The sequence below is a fragment of the Molossus molossus genome, unplaced genomic scaffold (assembly GCF_014108415.1).
Source record: "Molossus molossus isolate mMolMol1 unplaced genomic scaffold, mMolMol1.p scaffold_m16_p_18, whole genome shotgun sequence".
NCBI lineage: Eukaryota > Metazoa > Chordata > Mammalia > Chiroptera > Molossidae > Molossus > Molossus molossus.
In genome coordinates this window covers 16,555,942-16,578,578 of record NW_023425353.1, presented here as the reverse complement: position 1 = coordinate 16,578,578, position 22,637 = coordinate 16,555,942, and the positions used below count along the sequence as shown (strand labels likewise).

The 22,637-nt window shown below is 44.1% G+C and overlaps 1 protein-coding gene across 2 annotated transcripts in view; it reads right to left on the bottom strand.

Moving 5' to 3' along the window:
• Positions 1 to 2,215: 2,215 nt before the first annotated feature.
• The window catches only part of IL17RD (interleukin 17 receptor D), a 61,033-nt gene continuing 40,611 nt past the window's right edge, over positions 2,216 to 22,637 (bottom strand). Inside the window, exons 3-13 of one of the 2 annotated variants that reach the window (XM_036266935.1) lie at positions 18,811 to 18,936; positions 14,469 to 14,587; positions 13,808 to 13,928; positions 11,867 to 11,911; positions 11,624 to 11,775; positions 10,477 to 10,542; positions 9,217 to 9,271; positions 8,634 to 8,744; positions 7,308 to 7,492; positions 3,866 to 4,817; positions 2,216 to 3,105 (exon numbers count right to left, since the gene is read on the bottom strand). In XM_036266935.1, the coding sequence (XP_036122828.1) occupies positions 2,993 to 3,105; positions 3,866 to 4,817; positions 7,308 to 7,492; positions 8,634 to 8,744; positions 9,217 to 9,271; positions 10,477 to 10,542; positions 11,624 to 11,775; positions 11,867 to 11,911; positions 13,808 to 13,928; positions 14,469 to 14,587; positions 18,811 to 18,936 (2,045 nt within the window). In that variant the 3' untranslated portion in view covers positions 2,216 to 2,992. The remainder of the gene's footprint in view (positions 3,106 to 3,865; positions 4,818 to 7,307; positions 7,493 to 8,633; positions 8,745 to 9,216; positions 9,272 to 10,476; positions 10,543 to 11,623; positions 11,776 to 11,866; positions 11,912 to 13,807; positions 13,929 to 14,468; positions 14,588 to 18,810; positions 18,937 to 22,637) is intronic. The other variant, XM_036266936.1, reaches the window with a different exon arrangement.

The window sequence follows — 22,637 nt, the reverse complement described above, 5'->3', positions numbered from 1 at the left end:
CAAAAAATGGAAAAATGACCTCGGGTAAGGATAAAAAAAAAAATACTATTACCTGGCTGGGTCACCCACCTAGGCCTGGACCTGAATGACTTCTGACTCATTCTAGAGATCTGTGACTCAAAGGCCCAGGACTTGGCCCTCTGGAGTACCTTCAGTCTGTTGTGGGCTGGGCAATGCCCACCCAGGTGGTCCTTACTGCTTGTAGTTCACCTGAGAGAAGAGTATGCCTTGACCTGGGCTTTTACCTCCCTGATCACTCTCCTGGAAAAGTTGACTGTGTCAGATGCTAATTCCTTTATGCAGGGCATTGGTGACTTAAGATAAACAACCAGCTCCCTACTTTCAACTACCTGCAGGCTTCTTGGTTACCTGGAACCTTGGACTTATACTTGTTCTCCTATCCAGAGGACACCATGTTACTCAGCTACACAAGCCTTTGAATCGCAGGATCAAGGAGTCATTGAGATCATCCCTATATTCTACTTCTTCTTTCCCCAATGTCTAAAAGCCTGTGACTTAGAGAACACTTATCTGAATTCTGGTTTATCAGTTCCACTGTCCAGAACAATGTATGAGTCAAAAAATGGAGCTTTGCTTAAAACAGATGTTTTGCCTTAATCTACAAGGTAATTATTCCCACTCCCAGCATGAGATGGGGAGGGTGAAAAAAAAACAACAAAAAACTGAAACTAATAAGGCAAAACCAGGAAGTTGGACTTCTCAACTTATTCTGAGTTAGGCTTTCCCACTGTGGTTTCATTACTTCGTACAACAGTTTGATTTTGTTGAACATCACAAACATTAGTGTTTCAAGATAAGTGCCTAAATCCTAAATCCAAACTAAAAACATTATCTGATTTTTGGACTAGTGCCTTTTTTCCCTTCCATTTTCATGAGTTCATTTAGCAAGCTTTCTGCCAATGCTCATGAAGCCCAGCTGATGTTCCCTTGCCCTCATCCTCCATGCTGTCACAGGGGCCACTTTCTCAGCAAAGCTGAATATCTATCCTAAAAGTAGCCCTTAATGTTTCCTTTGGGGCATGCACCATTTGGTCTCAATAAGAAATCTCTCTCATAACGTTCCAAAGTGAATTTTCATATGCTGGCAAGTTTGAACTGACCAACCTCCTTCACAGAATGCATGCTGAGGATGGAATGGCAGGACAGTCACATGTGGGCAGAAGCTCTGTGCTTGCCCTGTATACCATGGTGACAACATGGAACATCTCTTCTCCAACAAGATGCCTGGTTTTATGGGAGAGGCAGTTCTTCTCACTTGTCTCTCCCCAGAGCAGCTGCAGGAAACTCGATGCCAGAGAACAGACGATCACGTTCTTCTCCCAAGAAGCTGCCAGCTGCCTTTACAGAGCAGGGAGTGTGGCATTTGCATCAAAAATACACACAAACCTCTTCTTTCCAGGAGGATTGCAAACTTTCCCTTCCCCACCTGCCAAGCATGTGCTTGGAAAGAGAAGTCCTGCTTCATCCCACCCTCTACACCTCCTCAGGACATTTCTCGGCATCCCCTGTAATACTGGTCCTGTTTGCTGGAGTCAAAACCCTGGTCCCTGGTATGCACACTGAGAAAACAGGGTGCCAAATTCAACAGTACCTATGAAATAGGTGGAAAAGGATGCTCACACCCCCAGAAGGGCACAAGGAGAAGGGAACAACTGTTTTACCTTTGGAAACAGAAATTCTGTAGAGAAGTCATTCATAAAAACAGAAGACTTGCTTTTTCTTTTTAAAGACAATTCTTTCCTCCTAAGTTCTAAATAGCTGTTTCTGGTACGATGGAACACAAGAGACAAATTTTGCTTTGGGTAAGTACAATAGAAACACAAAGTGAAACATGAGTCACAGGCTGGTTTGTGGGGGGAATACTTTAAGATTCAAGAATTTAATGATTTCAGGTCCCATGTCTTCTTTAGACAATATTCGAAGAGCACATTCAACTTTGGGACAGTCTCCTCCTTTCCACCTTCTTAAATAGAGGTTTGTCATTAGTCAAAGCCAGTACAGCAGATTAACTTGCCACCACCTCCACACACTGCCATATTTCAGTGGATTCTGACCCCGAATATTCTGGACACAGCTTTAGACCAGAGGCCAACAGACACATGAACTGTAACTTCTAGTACTACAGCCCAGCTGTGTACCAGTCTCTTAAAAATAAAATTCAAGGCACCAACATCTGAGATGCAGTGCAGTAAATGTAGCCCAGGAACACTTGGCAGCAGATCTGGCCCTCGCATGATGCCTACTCAGACCAAGAGGTGGTCCTGGGTCCGACCGAGTTCTGGTGCCTTTGCATGTTGACCAACCCATCTCAGAAAGAATGGTTTAGATGGTCATCCTGGCCCTGCAGCCCCCACCTCAGCCAGCCATGCCACCTACTAATACATAAAGACTCATTTTATGAGAGGTGATTATATATTCAGTCACCTTCTTGACCGTTTTTAACACCCATGGCATCATAAGTTCCACACCAAAAATAGACAGGAACATCATCTGTAATGACATGGATTCCAGATAGACTGAAACTTGATTTCTGTGTGGTTGTAAAAACAATGAAAGTGCTTTTTCTACAAAGCCTTTCAAATCAAAGAAGCCAACAGTAAATAGGCAGAGTTTGCAGAGATAAATTAAGTCTGAACGATCAGTGCAGGTATCTTCCTGTTTCTCTTTACATGTTTCCTCCTAACCTCCCAGTACTGGCTCTAATCCAAGGTCTGACCTACCATGGCAAGCTGTTGTCAGATCTTATGGGCATGCCTTTCCGAGCTCCATGTGGTTTTACAAAATTGGAGACTTTGCCAAGATATCTGTTAGAAGGTGGGGGCAAAGAGAACAAGTACTGGCACCAATTTCACTCCAAACATCCTTGTAGGAAACCCCAGCTCCAAGTGAGCTACACAACCAGAGAGATGAGCTGGGGAACCAGAAAGAGAGGCGGCAGCTAAAGTGGCAATGCTTAGACTCTTCCGTTTCGTTACAAAGGGGCGACCACGTGGAGTTCACCAGTGTAGCTGCAGCAACCAGGTTCTGCTTTATACACCCCAGAGGTGAGGAGCTTGGACGGAAGGGCAGGAGGGTCCTCCTCACCTAAGGAAAGAAGAGAGGGCAGAGCCACATGTCATTGTACCTCACTGGGCTGGACACTCAAGCCAGAACTAATCTGGGTTTGAACTATAGGCTTTAGGCAAGTGAGGTAGGCATCCCAACCAGCACCAGATGGAGTGTCCTCATGCTGCTAAGTTCCCTTAGTTAAGGGTCAAGGGTTTGCATGCGTGACTCCAACTAGTCACAGGCACAGGAAGGAGCAACATGACATAGCATCTGGCAGGGGCTCCCTGGGGAAGTGGGGCCTCCTACAGAGGTGCCTGTGCTGAGCTGTGAAGGAGAGAAGACTCTCCTTGAGTTCTCTCTGTGAACCTCAGGGTCAACAGACATGGCTTTAAAGACATTCTGAGGGTTCGGGATAGTAAACACTACAAGCTCCAACAAAGATCCAGGTTCACAGACCCTCATCTAACACTGTTGGGGCCCACTGCGCTTTGGTATTCAGGTATTTTTAGAGTTTAGGAAGGTGCTATAAAGCACATACTGTATACAACATAACATGGGACCGGGCAGCTCACCACCATTTAGCTAATCAGTTCACACATGTGAACATTCCCATTACCTGGGATAAATAGGAACTATCAATGCAGCTGTATTACGTCCCATCGTGTTTCACTGTCAAATAAGCTTGCACCCAAAGTAGAAAAAACACTTTCACAGATTTCGGAATTAGGAACAGATGCTGTGGCCCGCATCGGAACCGACCCCCCCGCACTCTGCTCCCCCACCCCCCGCACCTTACCCAGGCCTGAGGAGGACGACACGCTCTCCGTCAGCGAGGACGTTTCCGTTTGGTCCGCCGAGAGCCCTTCCATCAGGGGCAGAGACAGCTCAGAGGAGGGCACGGACGAGTCGTAGATGCCCGAGTCCCGCGGCATGCCCGAGGCGCCCACGGCTTTCACCGCGTGCAGCAGGGGCTGCAGGGCGGAGCTGCCGCAGGAGCCCGGCCCGGCCTCCGCGTCTTCGTCCAGGCCCAGCTGCTGACCCTCCGCGTGCGAGTCGGCCGGCGACGCGGGGACCGGAGACCCGGGGCCGGGCGCCTCAGCCTTGAGGCACAAGTCGCTCTCCGGCCCTGGTTTGCACATGACGTCATTCAGAACCAAGCCGGAGTCAAACTTCTCCAGGACTGGCTCCTGGTAGCGGAGTGGGGGAGGGTGGAAGGGGACGAACTGCTTCTCGAACCAATCGGGCTCCTCGTCGATGAACTGGTGCATGTTGCAAATGGCGACGTACAGGGACCGGCCCGACTTGCTCCGGAAGTAGTTCCTCCTGCTGACGTGGCCAGGGTGCGGCCCAGGCTCCGGCAGGCTGTGGTCTCGCGAGTGCAGGTGGGAGCAGAGCTGGGGAAGGTTGTCCATGAGCTTGTACTTGGTGCTCAGGTCCAGGACGCCCGGAACGTCTCCCTCGCAGGAATAGTCAAAGTAGACGGCGATGAACTTGCTGAGCGCCGTAGATGAGCTCTGTTTGGCCTGGCGGAGCTTTTCAGCGATGGCAGACACTGCCACCAGGAAGAGCTCCCCTTTCCCCGCGCCTCGGCCGCCGCCTTTGTGCTTGTAGTTCTTCTTGTCCACAAAGTACTTCATGCCTTTGGAACAGACCACGATAATGAACTGGGACTCGTGGATCTTCTGGATGACCCATTCTCTCTGCCCTTCTCGGCAGAGGCTGAAGTCTTCCCACAGGTCCAGAGCCACCTGGAAAGAGAACAGGACTCACACTCACTTATACAGCCTGGAGTGTCTAGCAACGGGAATGTTGCAAGACGGGCACATCATCTCTTCCTTGAGCATTATTAGCAGCTCAAGGTTACCTGGCTCCGAGGAACAGGTAACGTTCCCTGGGTGAAGGTCACACCCCAGATCCTCTTCATCATGCTCATTTTAGCATAATGTGAGATCATTACCACTCCTGTACTATAAGTGAAAAGACAAAAGCACAGAGCTTCTAGCAACCTGCCTGTCACATACCAGTGTGAGATCCTCAAGGGACTTAGAGTATGGGTGAAGAGCATGGAAAATGGAGGCATTGGGGTTGGTCTATCTGACGAGTGAGGCTGCCTACATGGAAGACAGGTCCTGGAGAGAAAGCTGGAAGGCGATGATGGAGGGACCCCAAAGTGGGTTGAGAAATGGGGCTCAGGTCTGGATGCCAGAGTTGCCCATAATGCTCTATGACTCATGTCCAGAGAGTGTGACTGACAGAGGACCTCCCTAACCACTCTCAAAGCCATGCTGTTCACCCGTTGGTTGGTGGCTGAAGAGGAGGGTAGTGAACTGCAGTAACATGGCCATTCTGGCTAACTCATCTGGGAGTGACCCGCAATTTCCACCGTGACTTCACAGCAGTCTACACAGTCATATCCATAGAAGGTCTTTAAGCCCAAGGAGAATCTGGTAGGGAGTTTGGGGGCTGGGGAAGAAAATCAGTCCTCCTCAGAGGGCTTCACCTTCTCAGACCATTTTCATCTGATTCTGCTGAAATCATCTCTTGGCAATTATATCTTTCTCTTCCTTTCCTTGGTTCAGAAACTAATTCCCAATGGCTATGCCCGAACACAGCAGCCACAGACTGTTAAGGGGAAAAGGGATCTGAACTGACTTTGTCTTCTTATTCTGCTCAAAGAGAAGAAAACCCCCAACATCTATCCACTTGCTGAAAATAATCCTGAACTGTCTTACATTTGCCCTAATTCTTCCAAATGTTATAAATTCTAAAAAATAACAGGGATCATATACCAAGCATTTTTAAAATGTTCCTATCTTTTTTTTGTTTTGTTTTGTTTTTTTATCCTCACCTGAGGACATTCCTCCATCTTTTGTTCAGATAGAGCGGGAGGGAGAGAGAGGAAGGGAGAGAGAGAGAAACATCGATGTGAAGGGACATATCGAGTGGCAGCCACCCGCACGACCAACCAGGGCTGGGGACCAACTGCAACCGAGGTACATGCCCTTAGCGGGAAACGAACCCGGGTCTCTCTGTACCGCAGGCCGACGCTCCAACCGCTGAGCCAAACCGGCCAGGGCAAAAATGTTCCTATCTTTGATGGAGCAATTCCATTTCCAGGCATCTGTCTTTGGAAAATCATCAGAAATGAGGCAAAATTGAACTACTGAGATGTTTAACAATTTGAAATAACATTATAGATCATGTGGCTATTTGAAATATGAGTTTACATACAACTGCTAATTGTGTAAAAAGTTATTAAAGAAAAAGAAAAAATAATTCCAAGCCACCCAAAATGCAAAACTATATGTATGACTTCATATATGCAAGAAAAAAACTAGAAGGAAATACACCAAATATTAACCATGGGTCCTTTTTTCTCCAGGTTGAGATTACAGCCTTTTGTCATATTTTTCTAGTTTCCAATTTTTCTACAGTATGACACAAATAACTGGAGTTGTCTGTATGTGAAGACAGCATGTGGCACCAGCTAAAGTTTGCGGTTCCTTTTCACCATGTGTGTTGATGGGCCAACCTCTCCACCTTCCTACACAGCCTTGTAAATATGTTTTCTGACACTAGGGGGCAGCCTCACAACATGGAGAGGTTCTAAGAAACCCACTGGCAGGTACAAATAACCCAACTACATAATTGTACAATTCTTGCATTTTTAAGAAACAGTATGCCCTCCATGACAGCTTCAGACTTCACTCTAAAATTAACACTATAACATTACAGAAAAGCTACATATGAATAGCTTAACTCAAAAGAATAGGTAAAAAACCAGAGCAGACCATTTGAGTACTTGATGCGATATTTTCCCTTTTTAGCAAAGCTCCCCCCAAAACTGTCAAACCTGCTACTTTACTTACCACTCTCTCTTTGACCCTCTGATGCTCACCAGAATATGCTTCTAGGATATGCTGAGTGACCACTTCTCCCCACCCCCACTACAAGCTCCCAGGGTAGCTGCCATTTCCACCCATGCAACTTCCTGCCAGGTGGGTGCCAGTCAGGGCTTCTGAGCAGGAGTGTGTCAGAGACAGAACTGAGTAGTAGAAAACATTTAGTGCTCGTGGTGAGTAGAACAGACTGAAAGAAGAGTGCTGAGCCCAATTCAGAAGTCAGGCATTGCTAGAGGGCAGGTGCCACCAAAGCAGGCCTAGAGGCAGGGACAAGGTGGACAGGAGAGGGTGCAGAGCGTGTGCCCCACCAAAGTTAAGAGAATTTAAATTCCTTACCTCGCAGCCACAGAAGTCCTGGAGAAAGTAGGCAAAACACTGGACGACATTCATGTGATTCTGACCATCTTTACTGGAATAGCAGAGGAAGACCTTTGGCCGTGGCCGGAGCCTCTCTCTGGGGAGTGCTGTGGTGTAGGTGGAGGACTCAGAGCTCTCTTCATCTAAATGTGAATATATATTTTCTAAATAGGAAAAGAAGATAGGATTTATAGCTATGAGCAATGCTGTTCTCTAAGACGGGACCTAATGTTAGCTTCAAGAAACAAAAGATCACATGTCCACAGAGTACTCCCAATTCCCCAACTCCACCAGCCCTTTGGGTCACCACTGGGAATAGGGCGATTTGTCCGGTGGAGCTACAAATGGTCAAAATTTGTTCAGCTAAAATTAAACCTGAACAAGCCAAGAACACTCTAGGGACCACTTACTCAGCAGAGAGCACCCAGAACTAAACTCTTACAACCAAGGGCACCTACTGGAAATTAGCATTGACAGAGCACACCTTTTTTAAAAAGATACTTTTAAAAAATATATATGTTTTTATTGATTTTAGAGAGAGAGGAAGGGAGGACATAGAAACATCGATTGGCTGCCTCCTGCCTGCCCCCTACTGGGGATTGAACCTGCAACAGGGGCATGTGCCCTGACGGGGAATCAAACTGGCAATCTCTTGGTGCACTGGACTATGCTTAACCAACTGAGCCACACTGGCTGGGCTAAAAAGAGACTTTTTTATTGAGGTATAACTTACAAAGGTAAAATGCATAAATCTTAAGAGCACATCTCAAATTTTTATCTAAGTCTATGTAAGTATATACCTTAAGTATATACCTATGTAACCACCAACTCCCCAGAAGGTTCCCTCCTGACACCTGGCTTTTATAAGTGATCAATCTCTGCCTTTATCCTTTAGAGTTTCCTGATGCTCTTGAATTTACTATCCCAAGTTTGAGAACAGAAGTATGCCTATTCTTTTAGCTCCTGAGGTTAAAAGTCTGGCATTTTATTATTATTTTTTTTCTTTCTTTCTTTTGAGAGAGGAAGGGAGAGGGAGAGAGATATAGAAATATCGATGAGAGAGAACATTGATTGGCCACCTCCTGCATGCCCCCCAATGGGGATTTGGCCCACAACCTGGGCATGTGCCCTGATCTGGAATTGAACCAGTGACCTCTTATTGCATGGGTCAGTGCCCAAGCACTGAGCCACACCAGCCGGGCAAAGTCAAGAATTTTAATTATAGGAAGTACAGTAGCCAGGAAACTGAATACAGGTGTGTGGCTTCCAGTCCTGGCCTTTGGCGGGGACACACCACACACATACCTTGTTGCTTCTTGCGGCACATCACAGTGAAGAGTGTTGCAAATGCTGATATGACGACCAGCGGCACAGTGATGGCAACAGCTCTGATGGGCCCAGCCCATGGGGAGTGCACTGGGAAAGTTCAAAGGGGAAGGCTTTTAAACTTAAGCAGCATAACAGCTTCAAAGAGATTTTTTTGTTTCTTTTTCAGTATAAGCCACATAGCAGGTTCTAGGACCCCTTGACCACCTTTCTCTAGTACTGGTTTGGTAATTTAAAAAAAGATTCATTTTGAAGAAACAATTCAACAGTTAGTCTGCTAACTGTAAATACCTTTGAGTGAGAATTTTGCCTAAGGAAACCTTCCCCTCCCACCACCACTTTTCTTCTGAGGACAATTGACTATTTAGTTCCAGAAGACACACCACACTGGCTTTGATCTTCCAGGCATCCACATTAGGGGGGAGGAAAGTCGATTTGATGAAACATCCTTTAAGAGAGAGGATCTCAAGTTCTGTTGTGTTTTGTTTTTGTAAACCATTAGGTACAGATACATTGGTGTACTATAGTCCAAAGCCACCATTTCAAACAAAAAACTTCTTACCTGGCTTTAAGGCATAATGCATCACTTTTCTCGTTGTATTAGTGTCATCTACCAGCTGCAAAACAGAGGATGCTATATTAGTTGTTTAAGTGATAGGATCTCAACAGATTGTATTCTTTTGTCATCTGTGGGCTGTGTAGGGTAGAATGAAGAAGAAGGGGGTGAGAGAAAGGAGGGCTGCTGCCTTATGATCATTTATGAGCCGAAATTAGACATTAATGATCAGTTACATCTCTGCTTTACCATCTCAGAAGTTGTGATTTCTTCATGAATCAAAAGGTTATTTATTCATTGATTAAATCAGCTAGTGAGTTCCACGTTCTAACAATTTTCAATTGACATGGCATCTAACTACTAATCGTACTGGGCCTTCGTGAATGCTTTAAGAGCGTGTGCCTGTTCCAAACCACATATTGCTAAAGAGTAATGCAAGAAGTAGGTGTTTCTACCAAAATGTTAAGACATGTTGGTTGTCTTTGAATAGGAAGGCTATGGACAAATTTTTAATTTATCTTTCTGTTTTTCTTTTACTCCTGTTTTTATAGTATTTTTGATACTGGAAAGAAATCTACAAAAAGAGAAGAAAAAAATATATATCATTTACATGCTCTTTTAAGTGGAACTTAGAACTCATGTATATTCATACAGAACAATGTCAACAGGAACCTAGAAAAGTATAGGCAGATGTAATGGGCATCACTTTTTTTTTAATCCTCACCCAAGGATATTTTTTCCATTGATTTTTAGAGAAAGAAGAGAGAAACATTGATGTGAGAGAGACACATCGATTGGTTGCCTCCTGCATACATCCCAACCAGGGCCAGATATGTGCAACCCAGATATGTGCCCCTAACCGGAAATCGAACCCTCAACCCTTTGGTCTACAGGCCAGTGCTCTAACCACTGAACACACTGGCCAGGTGGGCATACTTTTGCTTTGCTGTTTTATTACTAAAACAGGACTTTTTAAAAGCTAAAGTTTTAAAAATATATTGTAAGGAAGAAGGAATACTCTATAGAAATGTAAAATCATGGTTATGTGGACTATATGGTTACATAAAAATATTTATTTGAAATATTTAATGAAAAAAATCAAAGATCAATTTCATATAAATTTTTAAAAGCATGTTAAGGACCATGTACAAATATAACTGCACACCTTCAATTTCTTGACATTTTAGTGTTGTAAACAGTTGGAATTCTAAATGAACTAGACTCATTCTGTAGATTAATAATAGGGCTTTCTTTAGTTATACATACCTCAATTATATAATCCCCTGGAGATACATTTTGAAGGAGGCAGCTGGTTGTCTCTGTATTTTGCTCCTGCAAAGAAACAATACTTTTCAAACTCACTTCTTGTATCAAGGTCATCAGGATCCCTCTCTTCCCCCAGAACTGAAGATTTTCTACCAGTCTCAAACATATTTTCAAGAGAACATCAGTCAAATCAGAAAGCAACTGAGCTTATCTGCCACATTTTCTAAACCTAACTTATAATAGATCTAGGAGAATTCAGCATGGCTGTCATATTGTACACTTAGCTTGTGGCGCCCTCAGCAGGAATATTTTATTTTAAAACAAAGAAACTATGTAGTTAGAATACCCTTTACTTAATAAAAGGGTTAGGAAAGGAACTATCCACCTGTGTATGTTTATTTTATTTGCTATAATTTTAACTTGAGCAGAAGGTCAAAGGAGGTGAGAGCCAGCAGGAAAGAAAAACTGAACACACATAGGAGAATGCCCAGGAAGACGTTGGGGTTTTTCATCACCACTAAAAGCCTCTCTTGGTGTTCCCAGGGGGTGATCTAGCAGACCTGTGAACTTCCATAAAACATTTCCCACTCCCTCTGACCACCTCCAGTTTAAGAACTTGGTTACTGAGTTCCTACTAACCTTGGGCCTATATGTACAATCAGTAGTTATGGAAATGCTAGTGACGTGGCTCCTACACGTAGTTTTTCTTCTTACTAGCTGTGTGACCTTGAGCTAGCCAGGTGACCTCCCTGAGCCTCAGGTTCCCCATCTGAACGTGGGAACGATGGAAGCCTCTGTTTCATAGGGCTGTAAGGATTCAATGAGCATAAAGCTTGTGCCTGCCACACAGTGAGCATCTGATTGTTTGAAATATAGAAGAACAAACTCAAAATACTTAATTATTCTGGTTCCTTGGTAATATTTTTACCAGACTACACCACCACCAGGATAGCCGGGATGTAGATAACTGGGGAGGGCTGACGGCAAGATGGTCTGAGACATCTTGGGTAGTGATAATATCCTGGAATGTCTACTGACCACTGAGAGTCAACAATGCCTAATGCTCACCCTGAATCATCCAAATTCCAGGGGCTCGGAGGTCACTTTAAAACATGTAGTGTTGCTTTATGCACATCTAGCAGCTCACCTGTTTACAGGTCTTTCGTTTGAAGGGTCCCTCATGCTTGAGCTTGTAATGAAGATAGAAGAAACGGAAGCCAAAGGTGTGTGGTGCGTGGTCGAAGGACACCTGCATATCCAAACCGTGCTGGGTGATATTCAGGTTCCGAGGCTTCCAGACTGGGGGGAGAAAGGACCCAGAGTGAGCACCCCAAGGCCACCTGACACCACTGGGGTGGCAACACTTTGGGATAAGAGCAGCTATACTTACAGGGTTTGCAAGCCAGGTTGTCCGGCTGTAACAGCAGGTCACAGGCTATTAAGAAAGATGCATATTTTTAGTTATAGGACAGTTTGACATTTTTCTTGTCCAACAATTCAATAAAATATAAATATCTGGCACTGGGTGCTGCTGGGTAGAGTATTAAATACATCAATTCAGCAATAATTTTCAGTACAGTACAGTGGTATCTTATGAAAACTTAAAGTCTACAATATAAAAATATTAATGCAGTTCACTTTATGCCAAATAAATTAAAACAGTACAAAGTCACCCAGATTTTAAAAGCTGTCAAGCATTACGCAGTTTCAAGGCCAGCGGCCAAAGGCAGCAGGACGTGTTCATGCTACCGCCACAGGGAGGCTGTTTCAGCTGTAAACAGAAATGATGCTGGCCTGACCCACTGCCAACATCACTTAGGTACAGGAGATCGAAGTGCTCCTGTTAACTGCTCAAGGCTATTTTAACCTTCGCTAGCATCTAATTTAAAGTCCTTTTGATGGAGTCTAAAAATGACTTCAGGCATGTACTAAAGAGTAGCATCAGTGCTGAAAACAGGCACCATAGCCAGTAGCTTTGAAACATGATTTCAATGCGGTAAACGCACAGTGAGAGAGGCCAAACAGCTAGTTCATATGCCATGTTGCTAACCCAGGGAGAACCCTCTGGAAAATGTCCATACAGTTCCATGGAAACCAAGGGCAGCCTCAAGGTCACTGCACTGAAATAGTGATAAACACATTTCCTGCCTCCACCTCACACCCAGATAGACACACTGACTGATTTCAGTAGGAAAAAACAATCTTAAATATGCTAGGTTTGATTTCATGAACACATGCTTTGAATCCTCTGTCTGGCTGTTATGTGTAAGGCATCAAGAAATATTGTTAGCCCGGCCGGTGTGGCTCAGTGGTTGAGCGTCGTCCCATGCACCAGGAGGTTGCAGGTTCGACTCCCAGTCAGGGCACATGCCCAGATTGTGAGCTCAATCCCTGGTAAGGGGATATGTAGGAGGCAGCCAGTCAATGTATTGCTCTCACATTGATGTTTCTGTCTCTCTCTCTCCCTCTCCCTTCCTCTCTCTGAAATCAATAAAAACATATTTTTCTTAAAAAAAAGAAATATTGTTAGGTGCTAATGGTCTTTTCCCCCCCATGGAATCTTATTTAATTAAGAAAATGAGACCAATTGTTATAAAATAACTTTGCTGCATAGAAAATTAATAGTTTTTTTTTTTAATAAGAAGGAAGGAAGGAAGGAAGATAGATGGATAAACAAATAAGTAGGAAGAATAATACATTTATAGGAAGAGGTGATCTCAGTCAGGAATACTGCTTAATTTTCTTAATCTAATCCTGATAATGACTGGCAATCATTCACTGAGGCCACCCTCCTGAGGACAAATAAAAGATGGAATCATTTCATGCTTTACCCTAAAAATCAACTTATATTTCTTATTCCTATTTTTTCAATCAAAAAAAATTTTTTAATCCTCATCCAAGGACACCCCTGCATTTATCTTCAGGTAGAGCAGGAGGGAGAGAGGGGAGAAGAAAGAGAGAGAGAGAGAGAGAAACATCGATGTGAGAGGGACACATCGAGTGGTTGCCACCCACATGACCCCAACCAGGGCTGGGGACAAACTGCAACCGAGGTATGTGCCCTGAGAGGGAACCAAACCCAGGTCTCTCTGGTCCACAGGCCGACGCTCTAACTGCTGAGCCAAACCAGCCAGGGCTCAATCACATGGTTTTAATACATGACTAACAGCATCCTGGGCCAAATCTTAATGCTAAAAGTTACTTTTCTGGATGCTTTCCTCTACACAATGCTTATTTCATACCAGTATATGGTGGGCTCTTGAACACGTATCTGTTGAAAATTAAAAGCATAATTCTCACATGGGAACCAGGCAGAAAAGGCCATACTCACCCCGGGTTCTGAAAAAGAAAGGGTGATAATTGCTTTCATTTTTAATGGAAGGAAAAGGGACAATCTTTACAAAGTAATCCGTCTCAAACTTCATATTCAGGAAAGGCTGAGATTCCATTCCCTAAAAGGGAACAAAAACACATGTGACGTCATGGAGAAATTACCCACCCCTCCACCTACTCAAGAGAGCTTCAGTCCTCCCCGACTGTCACCTAGACACAGTTCCAGAGCTGAAGGACATGTCCCAGGGAAGGAGGAAGTCAGATCTGTTTTCTGGATCAAGCTTAGGTTTGAATCCTTCACAGAAAATGAAGATCAACAATGCCGTCTATTCTTTGGCAAGGAAGCCAGAGTTTGTTAACACTGAACTTCGAAGTCGGTGGGGAGGAGCCCACATCCACTCCGGAGAGCACAAAGCCACCTTCCAGGATGGCTGCTCCAGCGCGTAACCGGAGAGGTGTGTTTACCAGCGAGAGGTGCTGGAGGATTTCTCAGGGAGTGTAGGGCAGGCTGGCAGTGTTGTCCACCATTCTCGCCCACCTTGGCAGGTGGGGTGGACCCCACAGCCCCTCCTTCTCCAGTTTCACAGACTTTGAATAGACCATTCAGACCCCCGAACAATGGCATGTCTTCAGGAGCACATTCCCCAAGTGTGACTTACAGTTCTTTTGAAGCTACTGTTGAGCTGCTTCGGATCCTTTAGAATCAGTTGTTGGCACTGTGTCCCCTCTGACTTCAGCTCCTCCAGTATTACCCGAAACCCTTTTAGGAATTCAATGCCTAAGCAAAGCAGAATGCTTTCATTAAAAGTGGACCTAATTACTTTTGACCACACTTTCCTTCCTCCCAGATTATCGTCCTCTGCACCTACACAGCAGTTCAAGGAATTCTTACTCTGGCCAGAATATCAGAATTTAAAGAAAGGAAAAGCACATACTCTGCATTCCTCTGGTACAGGCCAGGTGCTTTTCTCTGTCACAGCATTACTAATTAATTAATATCTAATCCCGCCAGCCATTTCAAAAATGGCCACTGCTTCTGTGACATTAGGGTTCAAGTATTTAGACTCAAGTCACAATTGATCATAAAAAGTCTGCAGTAGAATACATAATTTCTAGGTCATTAAACAGGGTGTATTTGACTGATAAATGCCCACGCTGACTAGGACTCACACCAAACCATGTTTCTACTTTAAGTTTTAGTCCTATATTTCATGTTTCAATGAGCATGTTTCAATGAGCAATGTGCAAAATTCCCAACAAAATGTGTGTCTGCACCCAAGGAGTTCCTAGGCTTGAGATTAAATAGCTTAGGAGAATGCCTATGTGATTTACAAAGCGGTTCTTGCTCTAATCACGCCTGAAAGGCAGACACCCAGGAGCGCTCAGTGTGTGCTCTTCACACAGCACTCAGAGGCCCCGACGCCCACAGTGCTGCTGAAAGGCACCGGCCCAGCCTCCCACCACCTGAGCTTCCCCCTCTGCACGTCGGACTAGATGCTTTCAAAAGGATTAAGCTCTGATGTCCACAAGAGCCAGCACCGAGGCTCTGTATCCCATGGAGACTGGAGTGGTCCAACTGCAGCTGGAGATCCCCCAAGCCGGCCTCAATTGGCACAATATCGATTTCGCATTCTTTCTGAACACTAGACAAGGAGACGTTTTCAATCCTTCCCCTCCCAGGGCCAAAGTAATTACACAGGATGCAATTAACCAGGTGGGAAATTAAGGATGGCAAAGGCCAGGGAAATCTTTCTCTCTTTTGAATAGGTTCTCCAATCCTGTAACTATATGATAAAGAACACATATTTTATGGTGGGCAGGGCAAGAGCTACAAGTAAAGCTTCGTATTTTAGGGGGGCTGCATAGAACATGTGCAGGTGGAGACTCTTATATTTCAAGTACAAAGTTTCCTGTGGGGGTGACAGCTAGCTGACCAACAGCCCGAGATTCGAACATGCTGACAAGATCCAGCAACTATTTAGTGGATCTCACAGAACTCATCTTCTGAGATTCCTCCTCCCCTAAAATTTTTTTAACAAATTCGTGTAATTTATACTAAGATTTAATTCATGCAATGCCCCCAGAACTACTGTTTTAACACAAGCCAGGTGTTAAAGACTGCACATCTCACAATTACATAAAAATTCATCAGCTGGGCCAGTGTGGCTCAGTTGGTAGGATGCTGTCCCATGCACCGAAAGACTGCTGGTTCAATTCCTGGTCAGGGCACATGTTGGGGTTGGAGGCTAGATCCCCGGTGCAGGGTGTGCATAAGGCAGACCATCCATGTTTGGCTCTCACATCAATGTTTCCTTCTCTCTCTTCCCCCTCCCTTCTTCTCTCTCTAAAAAATCAATTTTAAAAATCTTTTTTTAAAAAAGACCAAAAAATTCATCAGCTGGGTGGGAGTGGGTAGTTCTAGTCATTATTATTATTATTGTTTTTATTTATTTTAGAGAAAGGTAAAGGAAGAAGGGGGGGGGCATCAATTCAAGAGAGAAATATCCATTGGCTGTCTCCTGTACATGCTCCAACTGGAGATTGAACCTGAAACTTAGGTATGTGCCCTGACAGGGAATCGAACCCTCACTCAATCCTCTGGTGTACAGGACAATGCTCCAACCACTGAGCACGGGGCCAGGGCTCTATAGTCCTTATTTTTAAAAGACCTGCCAAGACTGGTGCAGCCACTGTGGAAAACACTATGGTGTTACCTCAAAGAGTTAAAAATTGAACTTCCATTTGACCCAGTCATCCCACTTCTAGAAATATACCCTAAGAAGCCTAAAACACCAATCAGAAAGAATATATGTACCCCCATGTTCATAGCAGCACTATTTACAATAGCTAAGATCTGGAAACAGCCCAAGTGTCCATCAGTAGATGAATGGATAAAAAAGCTGTGCTACATGTACACAATGGAGTACTATGCAGCTGTAAGAAAGAAAGATCTCTTATCCTTTGAGATGACATGGAAAAACCTGGAGAGTATTATGCTAAGTGGAACAAGCCAAGCAGAAAAAGACAAATACCACATGATCTCACTTATTTGTAGAATATAATGAACTAAACAAACTGATGAACAAAACTGACCCAGAGACATAGAGGTGGGGTACAGACTGACAAGCCTTAAAGGATGGGGTGTTGGGGTGGGGAGATAAACTACAGAACTTATATACATGTATGCATGACCAATGGACATAGACAATAAAGCTGGGGATGTGGAAGGGGGGATGGAGAGGAAGGTGTCAATGGGGGAAAAGGGGAAACATCTGTAACAAAAACAATAAAAAAATAATTTAAAAAATAAAATAAAAGACCTGCCAAGTATGGGAGTGGGAGGGAGAGACAGCAAATGAAAATCTTAAATCACAGTGACATCTTTATCACAATACTATTAGTACCTTGTCTTTACACAATGTTTAGCAATTTTATAGGGAGCTTCTCATAAAGGAATCTATTTACTCCTTCCCATCACTTAAGCCATTAAATCCTCCTAAAAACAACAGAAAGGAGGTATTATTATCCCCGTATTATCGATGAAGAAACTGAGGTGTAGAGACACTAACTGACTTGCCCAGGGTCACACAGGAATTAATGGCAGAGGTGGGGTCCAAACCCAGAATGCTCTGAACTCATACTCTTTTCTGGCTTCCAAGGAGCTTCCTTGCCAGAACCTTGCAAAACTGAAAGAACCTGTTCAGCCGGCCCCACGCCCCCGTCCCAGCCAAATCATCCCGCAGGGAAAGCACATCCTCTGCCTCGCTGTTCCACATGATGGTTTTCCTACCAGCAGCTCACTTCTCTTACTTTCATTCTACAGAGGGAGCCTGCGATTCATCAGGCCAACCCCTTAGCCATTTAGCCTTACATGGGATGACTACTTCCCTTTTATCCACAGAGAATGTTTGTATCTGTAAATGTTAAGATAATGTTACTTTTGGAAACCCGTTGGGTTCAGACCCAGCAGTATTTACATGGGTGAGTGAGTCAGGCCCCTGGGTCCGATTCATCCTCCCCCTCTCTGCACTCACCTCTCCTGCGATCTGGTTCTTCTGAGATGGAGCCCGTTCAGATTTTTAAACTCAAACTTTATTTTAGTTTTCCCTTGGCCAGGCTTTTGTGTTTTTGTTTTTTTTAATTCTTAGATTGGGTGGCAATGTCAAAGGAGCAGGTTCTGATGATCATAACAGCCACAGAACTCTCTCTAAAAAGGTGCCATGTGTGTTTCTAATTCTTATAACAAACCAAGCAGCAGTCATCTGCACTTGACAGAGGGGGAAGTGAGGTCTGAAGGCCTCTGGTGATTCTGGGTTCAAACACAGGCCCATTTGAAGAAATGGGCCCTCCCCATGTCCCACTCAACCATGCCATCCTCTCCTGTGTATCATCAAGTCACTCAAGAGGACAAGCAGACACGCTCCTAACCTGAATCTGCCCAGATAATGTGGTTTGCTTTTTTCTGTTCCTTTGTTTTAGTTTGGTTTCTCCAGCCCACACAGTTTAAATAAAAGTTCTGTTAGTCACCAACATTAAAAATTATTGATTTCATGGTTTCTCATGAAAACTGGAATTTTCCTGAAAACTCACCAAACGTGCCAGTGCTGGGCCTACACATCTCTGCGTGGCTAGAGACCGTTAATGCTGGATGCCAAAACCTTTGCCTCCTTGGCTGGGCCACCCATCCTTCCACGATGGCTGAGACACAGAGGCCAAGCAAGGCCTGTGCCATTTATCACTCATACACCAGTTTGTTTCAAACCCACATTTCTCTCAATAACAGCCAAGGGACCAAAAGAGGAGCTACAGGGCACAGCATGAAGCCGTGAACATGTCCAGCACATGTATGCATAAACACAGGAGGTGTGTCTGTACCCAAGCCAACCAAAGCTACTCTCATGTCAAGACCCGCCTAGCCCCTGGAGGCCATCAGGTTTGCAACCCTTGCAGTGGGCACTACCCTCCCGGACCACCACGGTGGACTCCATTTTGACCACTTACCAAGGACCCCTGGGGACCAAAGAATGGTGACTGCCACTTGATCGTGGCAAGCATACTGACTGATGGTGATGTTCTGGGCATCAGCAATCACATGCTTCCCCACCAGGTTCAAGTACGTGGTACAATCTAGAGAGTTGGGAGAACAAGAACAGTCACATTTAAAATGTTATTTTTTATTTCCAAGTTCATCTTCTCAAATTACACAGAACATGTCTGCAGGTGGCCAAATCCGTTCTGTGTGCCTCAAAAGCCCAAATACAACATCAAAAGTTGACTGGAAAACTTTTAAGATGCTGCAGTGGAATCTATTTATAGCACCACTACCACCACCACCACCACCACCCCCAGAGTTAAGTTCCAGGACAGTGTTAGAAGGAGCTTATATGGCCTGGAGTTTGTGTGTGTATGTGGCATGAACTTTTTTACTATTATGACATTTTACCCAAATAAATAATTATTTACTTCAATTCAATCAGTTTTCAGCAGTAGATGGTGATTTGAAACAAAACAATGACTAAATAATCTGGGTCTATTTGTTTTCAGAAGAAACCTAGAGGGCAAGTTATCTGGGGAAAAGGAAGCAAACCGAGGATGTCAACTCAGGGGAGAGAGAAGACTGTTAAACAATCCAGTTAGAAGCTCCAAAATATACTGACTTAGTGATAAGCAAAGCACCTTCGAAGGTTAACGAGCATTGGCAAAGGTAAAGCTTTTGTTCCCACATACCATGTGTCATCAAAGACACCCTCCACCCCCACCAAATCCTGAGTCCACACTGCTGAAAATTTAAAAATCTGATCCTCTGATTTTTTTCTGAGGACATCGTGCATTGCCACCCGTCATGCAGCCATGGCCATGGGAACAGCTGTGCCACCTGGCTTTGCTAAATACACCTTCAAAGTCTGCAAGATCCTGAAAAGATGCCAGAAACATCCAACCAGACTGGGGCCGGGATTTCTGAGAATGGCAGCAGGCCCTTCGGCCACTCGTGCAGGGAGAACCAGCAGCCATCCCTGGCAGACACCAACTCATAATTCTTACACTGCTTCTTTCTCGATGATTAAACTTGAACACCCTCTTTAGCATCTGCTGCAAAAGGTCTTCAATTCCATCAACCCACCCGCTACCCCTCTGAGGTCAGAGTGTTTCCTTTGAGGTGAAGCATTCAGAGGTGTTTTCTAAGAAGCTTGCGGAGTCTGCTGAATTCTCCCTCTCGCCCTCCCAAACTGTACCACATAATCGTCATTTTTAGGACTAAAAATGTTCATTGAATATTTTTAAATTAAAAGAGAATATTAGAAAAATGTAAAAGTCACCCAGAAGCTCCCACCACACAGAGGTAACTGTTAACATCTAATGGACAGCCTCCCAAGCCTTCTAACGTGCATGTAATCTTCCTCCTTCCAACATTTCTCATTAAGTACAGCACCTAACCCTGAAACGCAGTGCTCAGTTTCACAACTCCACCCCCCACTGCTTCGTGTCCTGCTTTCTGGCCTGACCATGCTAACATTAGATGTTCTCTCATCTGCTTCAAAAACAGTCAACCCTCTGTTTCAATATTTCTTCTTCTGAAAAGATGTCCCTATTTAAGAAAACTGAATTCTCCTTCTGATGAAAATTCACTCTCAAAGCATTCAACATGTGCTCTCTGGGTGCAGGAGAGAATTTTAGAGTAGTATAAAAACAAGTTAAACATCTGGTTCAATATCTGGTACAAACGAGGGACCTGCACCAAGAGAGATCAGCTGGGTGGCTCAGGGGTCCACACCAGCCAGCCCAGGTCGGGACAGAAAGCAGCCACAGATGCTCCTCAGGGTTTTGCCATTCCACCCTCAGCACAGAGCTTATTACTCAGATGAGTTCGGAATCAGAAGTATTCAGTCCACAAAAATCCTGGCTGAGCCCACCTTCCCAATATAAAATACGACAAGATCTCATCACACTTGCAAAGTTCAAACATTTTCATTTACTGAGAGCTATAATTAAAGAGAAACCTTTGACTTCAACAGCTTTAGGAAAAGATGTGTGAACAAGAGAAAATCATGTTTTTTTCTTTGTTCATCCATACTGCCAAAATCAGTGCTCTCCGGCTTCCTGTAAATACAATTATGCAAATAAAAAGTCTGAGAATTAAGAAAATGTATTACAGCCCTGGCCGGTTTGGCTCAGCGGTTAGAGCACCAGACTACGGTCTGGAGAGACCCGGGTTCGGTTCCCACTAACGGCAGGTACCTCAGTTGCAGTTTGTCCCCGCCCCTGGTTGGTCCTGCAGTTGGCAACCACTCGATGTGTCCCTTTCACGTTGATGTTTTTCTCTCTCTCTCCCTCCCTCCCACTCTATCTGAACAAAATATCGGGGAGGGGAGGGGAGGGGAGGGGAGGGGAGGGGAGGGGAGGGGAGGGGAGGGGAGGGGAGGGGAGGGGAGGGGAGGGGAGGGGAGGGGAGACATCACAACCTACTCAAGCATCACCCCCTTAGAACCTGAAGAAACGAGAAATGCAATGTGAATGGAGGCAAGGAGACCTGTGAAATTGGTTTTGACTCAATGACAAGGTATTTTCTTTCTTTATGACATTAAATGACAACGGAATAGAAAAATAAGATTTTGTTCTTTAATACTTTTGGTGAAAACTTGGCAATTGGTTCTTAGCTGTTTCAAACAGAACTAGTAACTAGTCAACTAAGCAGAACTTTCTTATAGAAGAGAGAAATATCTTTCTCAATGGAAAACAATTAATGTACTTTACACAGCCTAGATCAAATTATTAACAACGCTAATGTTTTGGATTTTGGCTACCAAAAATATTTTGCCCAAATGACATTTTGCCAAAATGCAACCGAACTTTAAATGTCTCAGGAATCAATTCGAGTTGTAAATTGAATTCTAATTAAATGCTGAAAAATTATAAAGAAAATAATGACTAAGAGACAAGTGTTGACACATGGGCCAAATATCTAGTCCCATGAAGAAAGCAGTGAGCTACTTTTACATGTCACAGGTGCAGATCCTCTTTCACAAATCCTCACATTACATTAGAGATGCAAATAGTTGTTTGCAGCTGACCAGAAAAATTTGAACTCTTGAATATAATACAAGATCTGCCAGGACCAAGAACATATATTAGAAATTAACTTTCTAACTCAAAGAAAGATCCCTTACACATGTCTTTACTTACCTGAATTAAGTATCACAGACTTGCAAATCCTTCATTAGAATCACAGCATTTACTAAGAACATGCACAGCCCACTAACATGGAATGACTACTTCATCTATCCGTAAGTCCTCACTGGTTAACTTAAAGAACCACATCGGCAACTGTGGGCATGAATTTGACATACATACTTGTATCTAAAAGCTGTTTGTATGCATCACCTGGAAAGCCCTGCTTTAGTAGTGATCATTCCAGAGGCCGCATGTGACCTACTTATTACATGGATTCATAACCCTCTCTCCAAGAGATGAGTCAAATGTCAGGGGTCACTAAATATGAGTTAAACTCCTTCTTTTCATTTTTACTTGTAAATTATGGCTCACAAGGCTAAAATGCTCACAATTCTATATAATTACCTTCTTGGGCATGAAAGCCCAAGAGGGGGTTGTATATGCTTAATCAGAAAAGGTCAAAAAGGTGCTTGTATTCCAACTCCAGTTAGAATAACTCCTAATATTAATAGATAAATAATTACTGAGTGCAGGCCAGCTACAAGGTGAGCAATTATAAGCATTACTTTGTTTAAGCCTCAAAATGATGCTGACTGGTTTTGCTTACTTTTGTACTTTACATGCATTAAACTACTACCCTCACATGCCAAAAAAAAAAA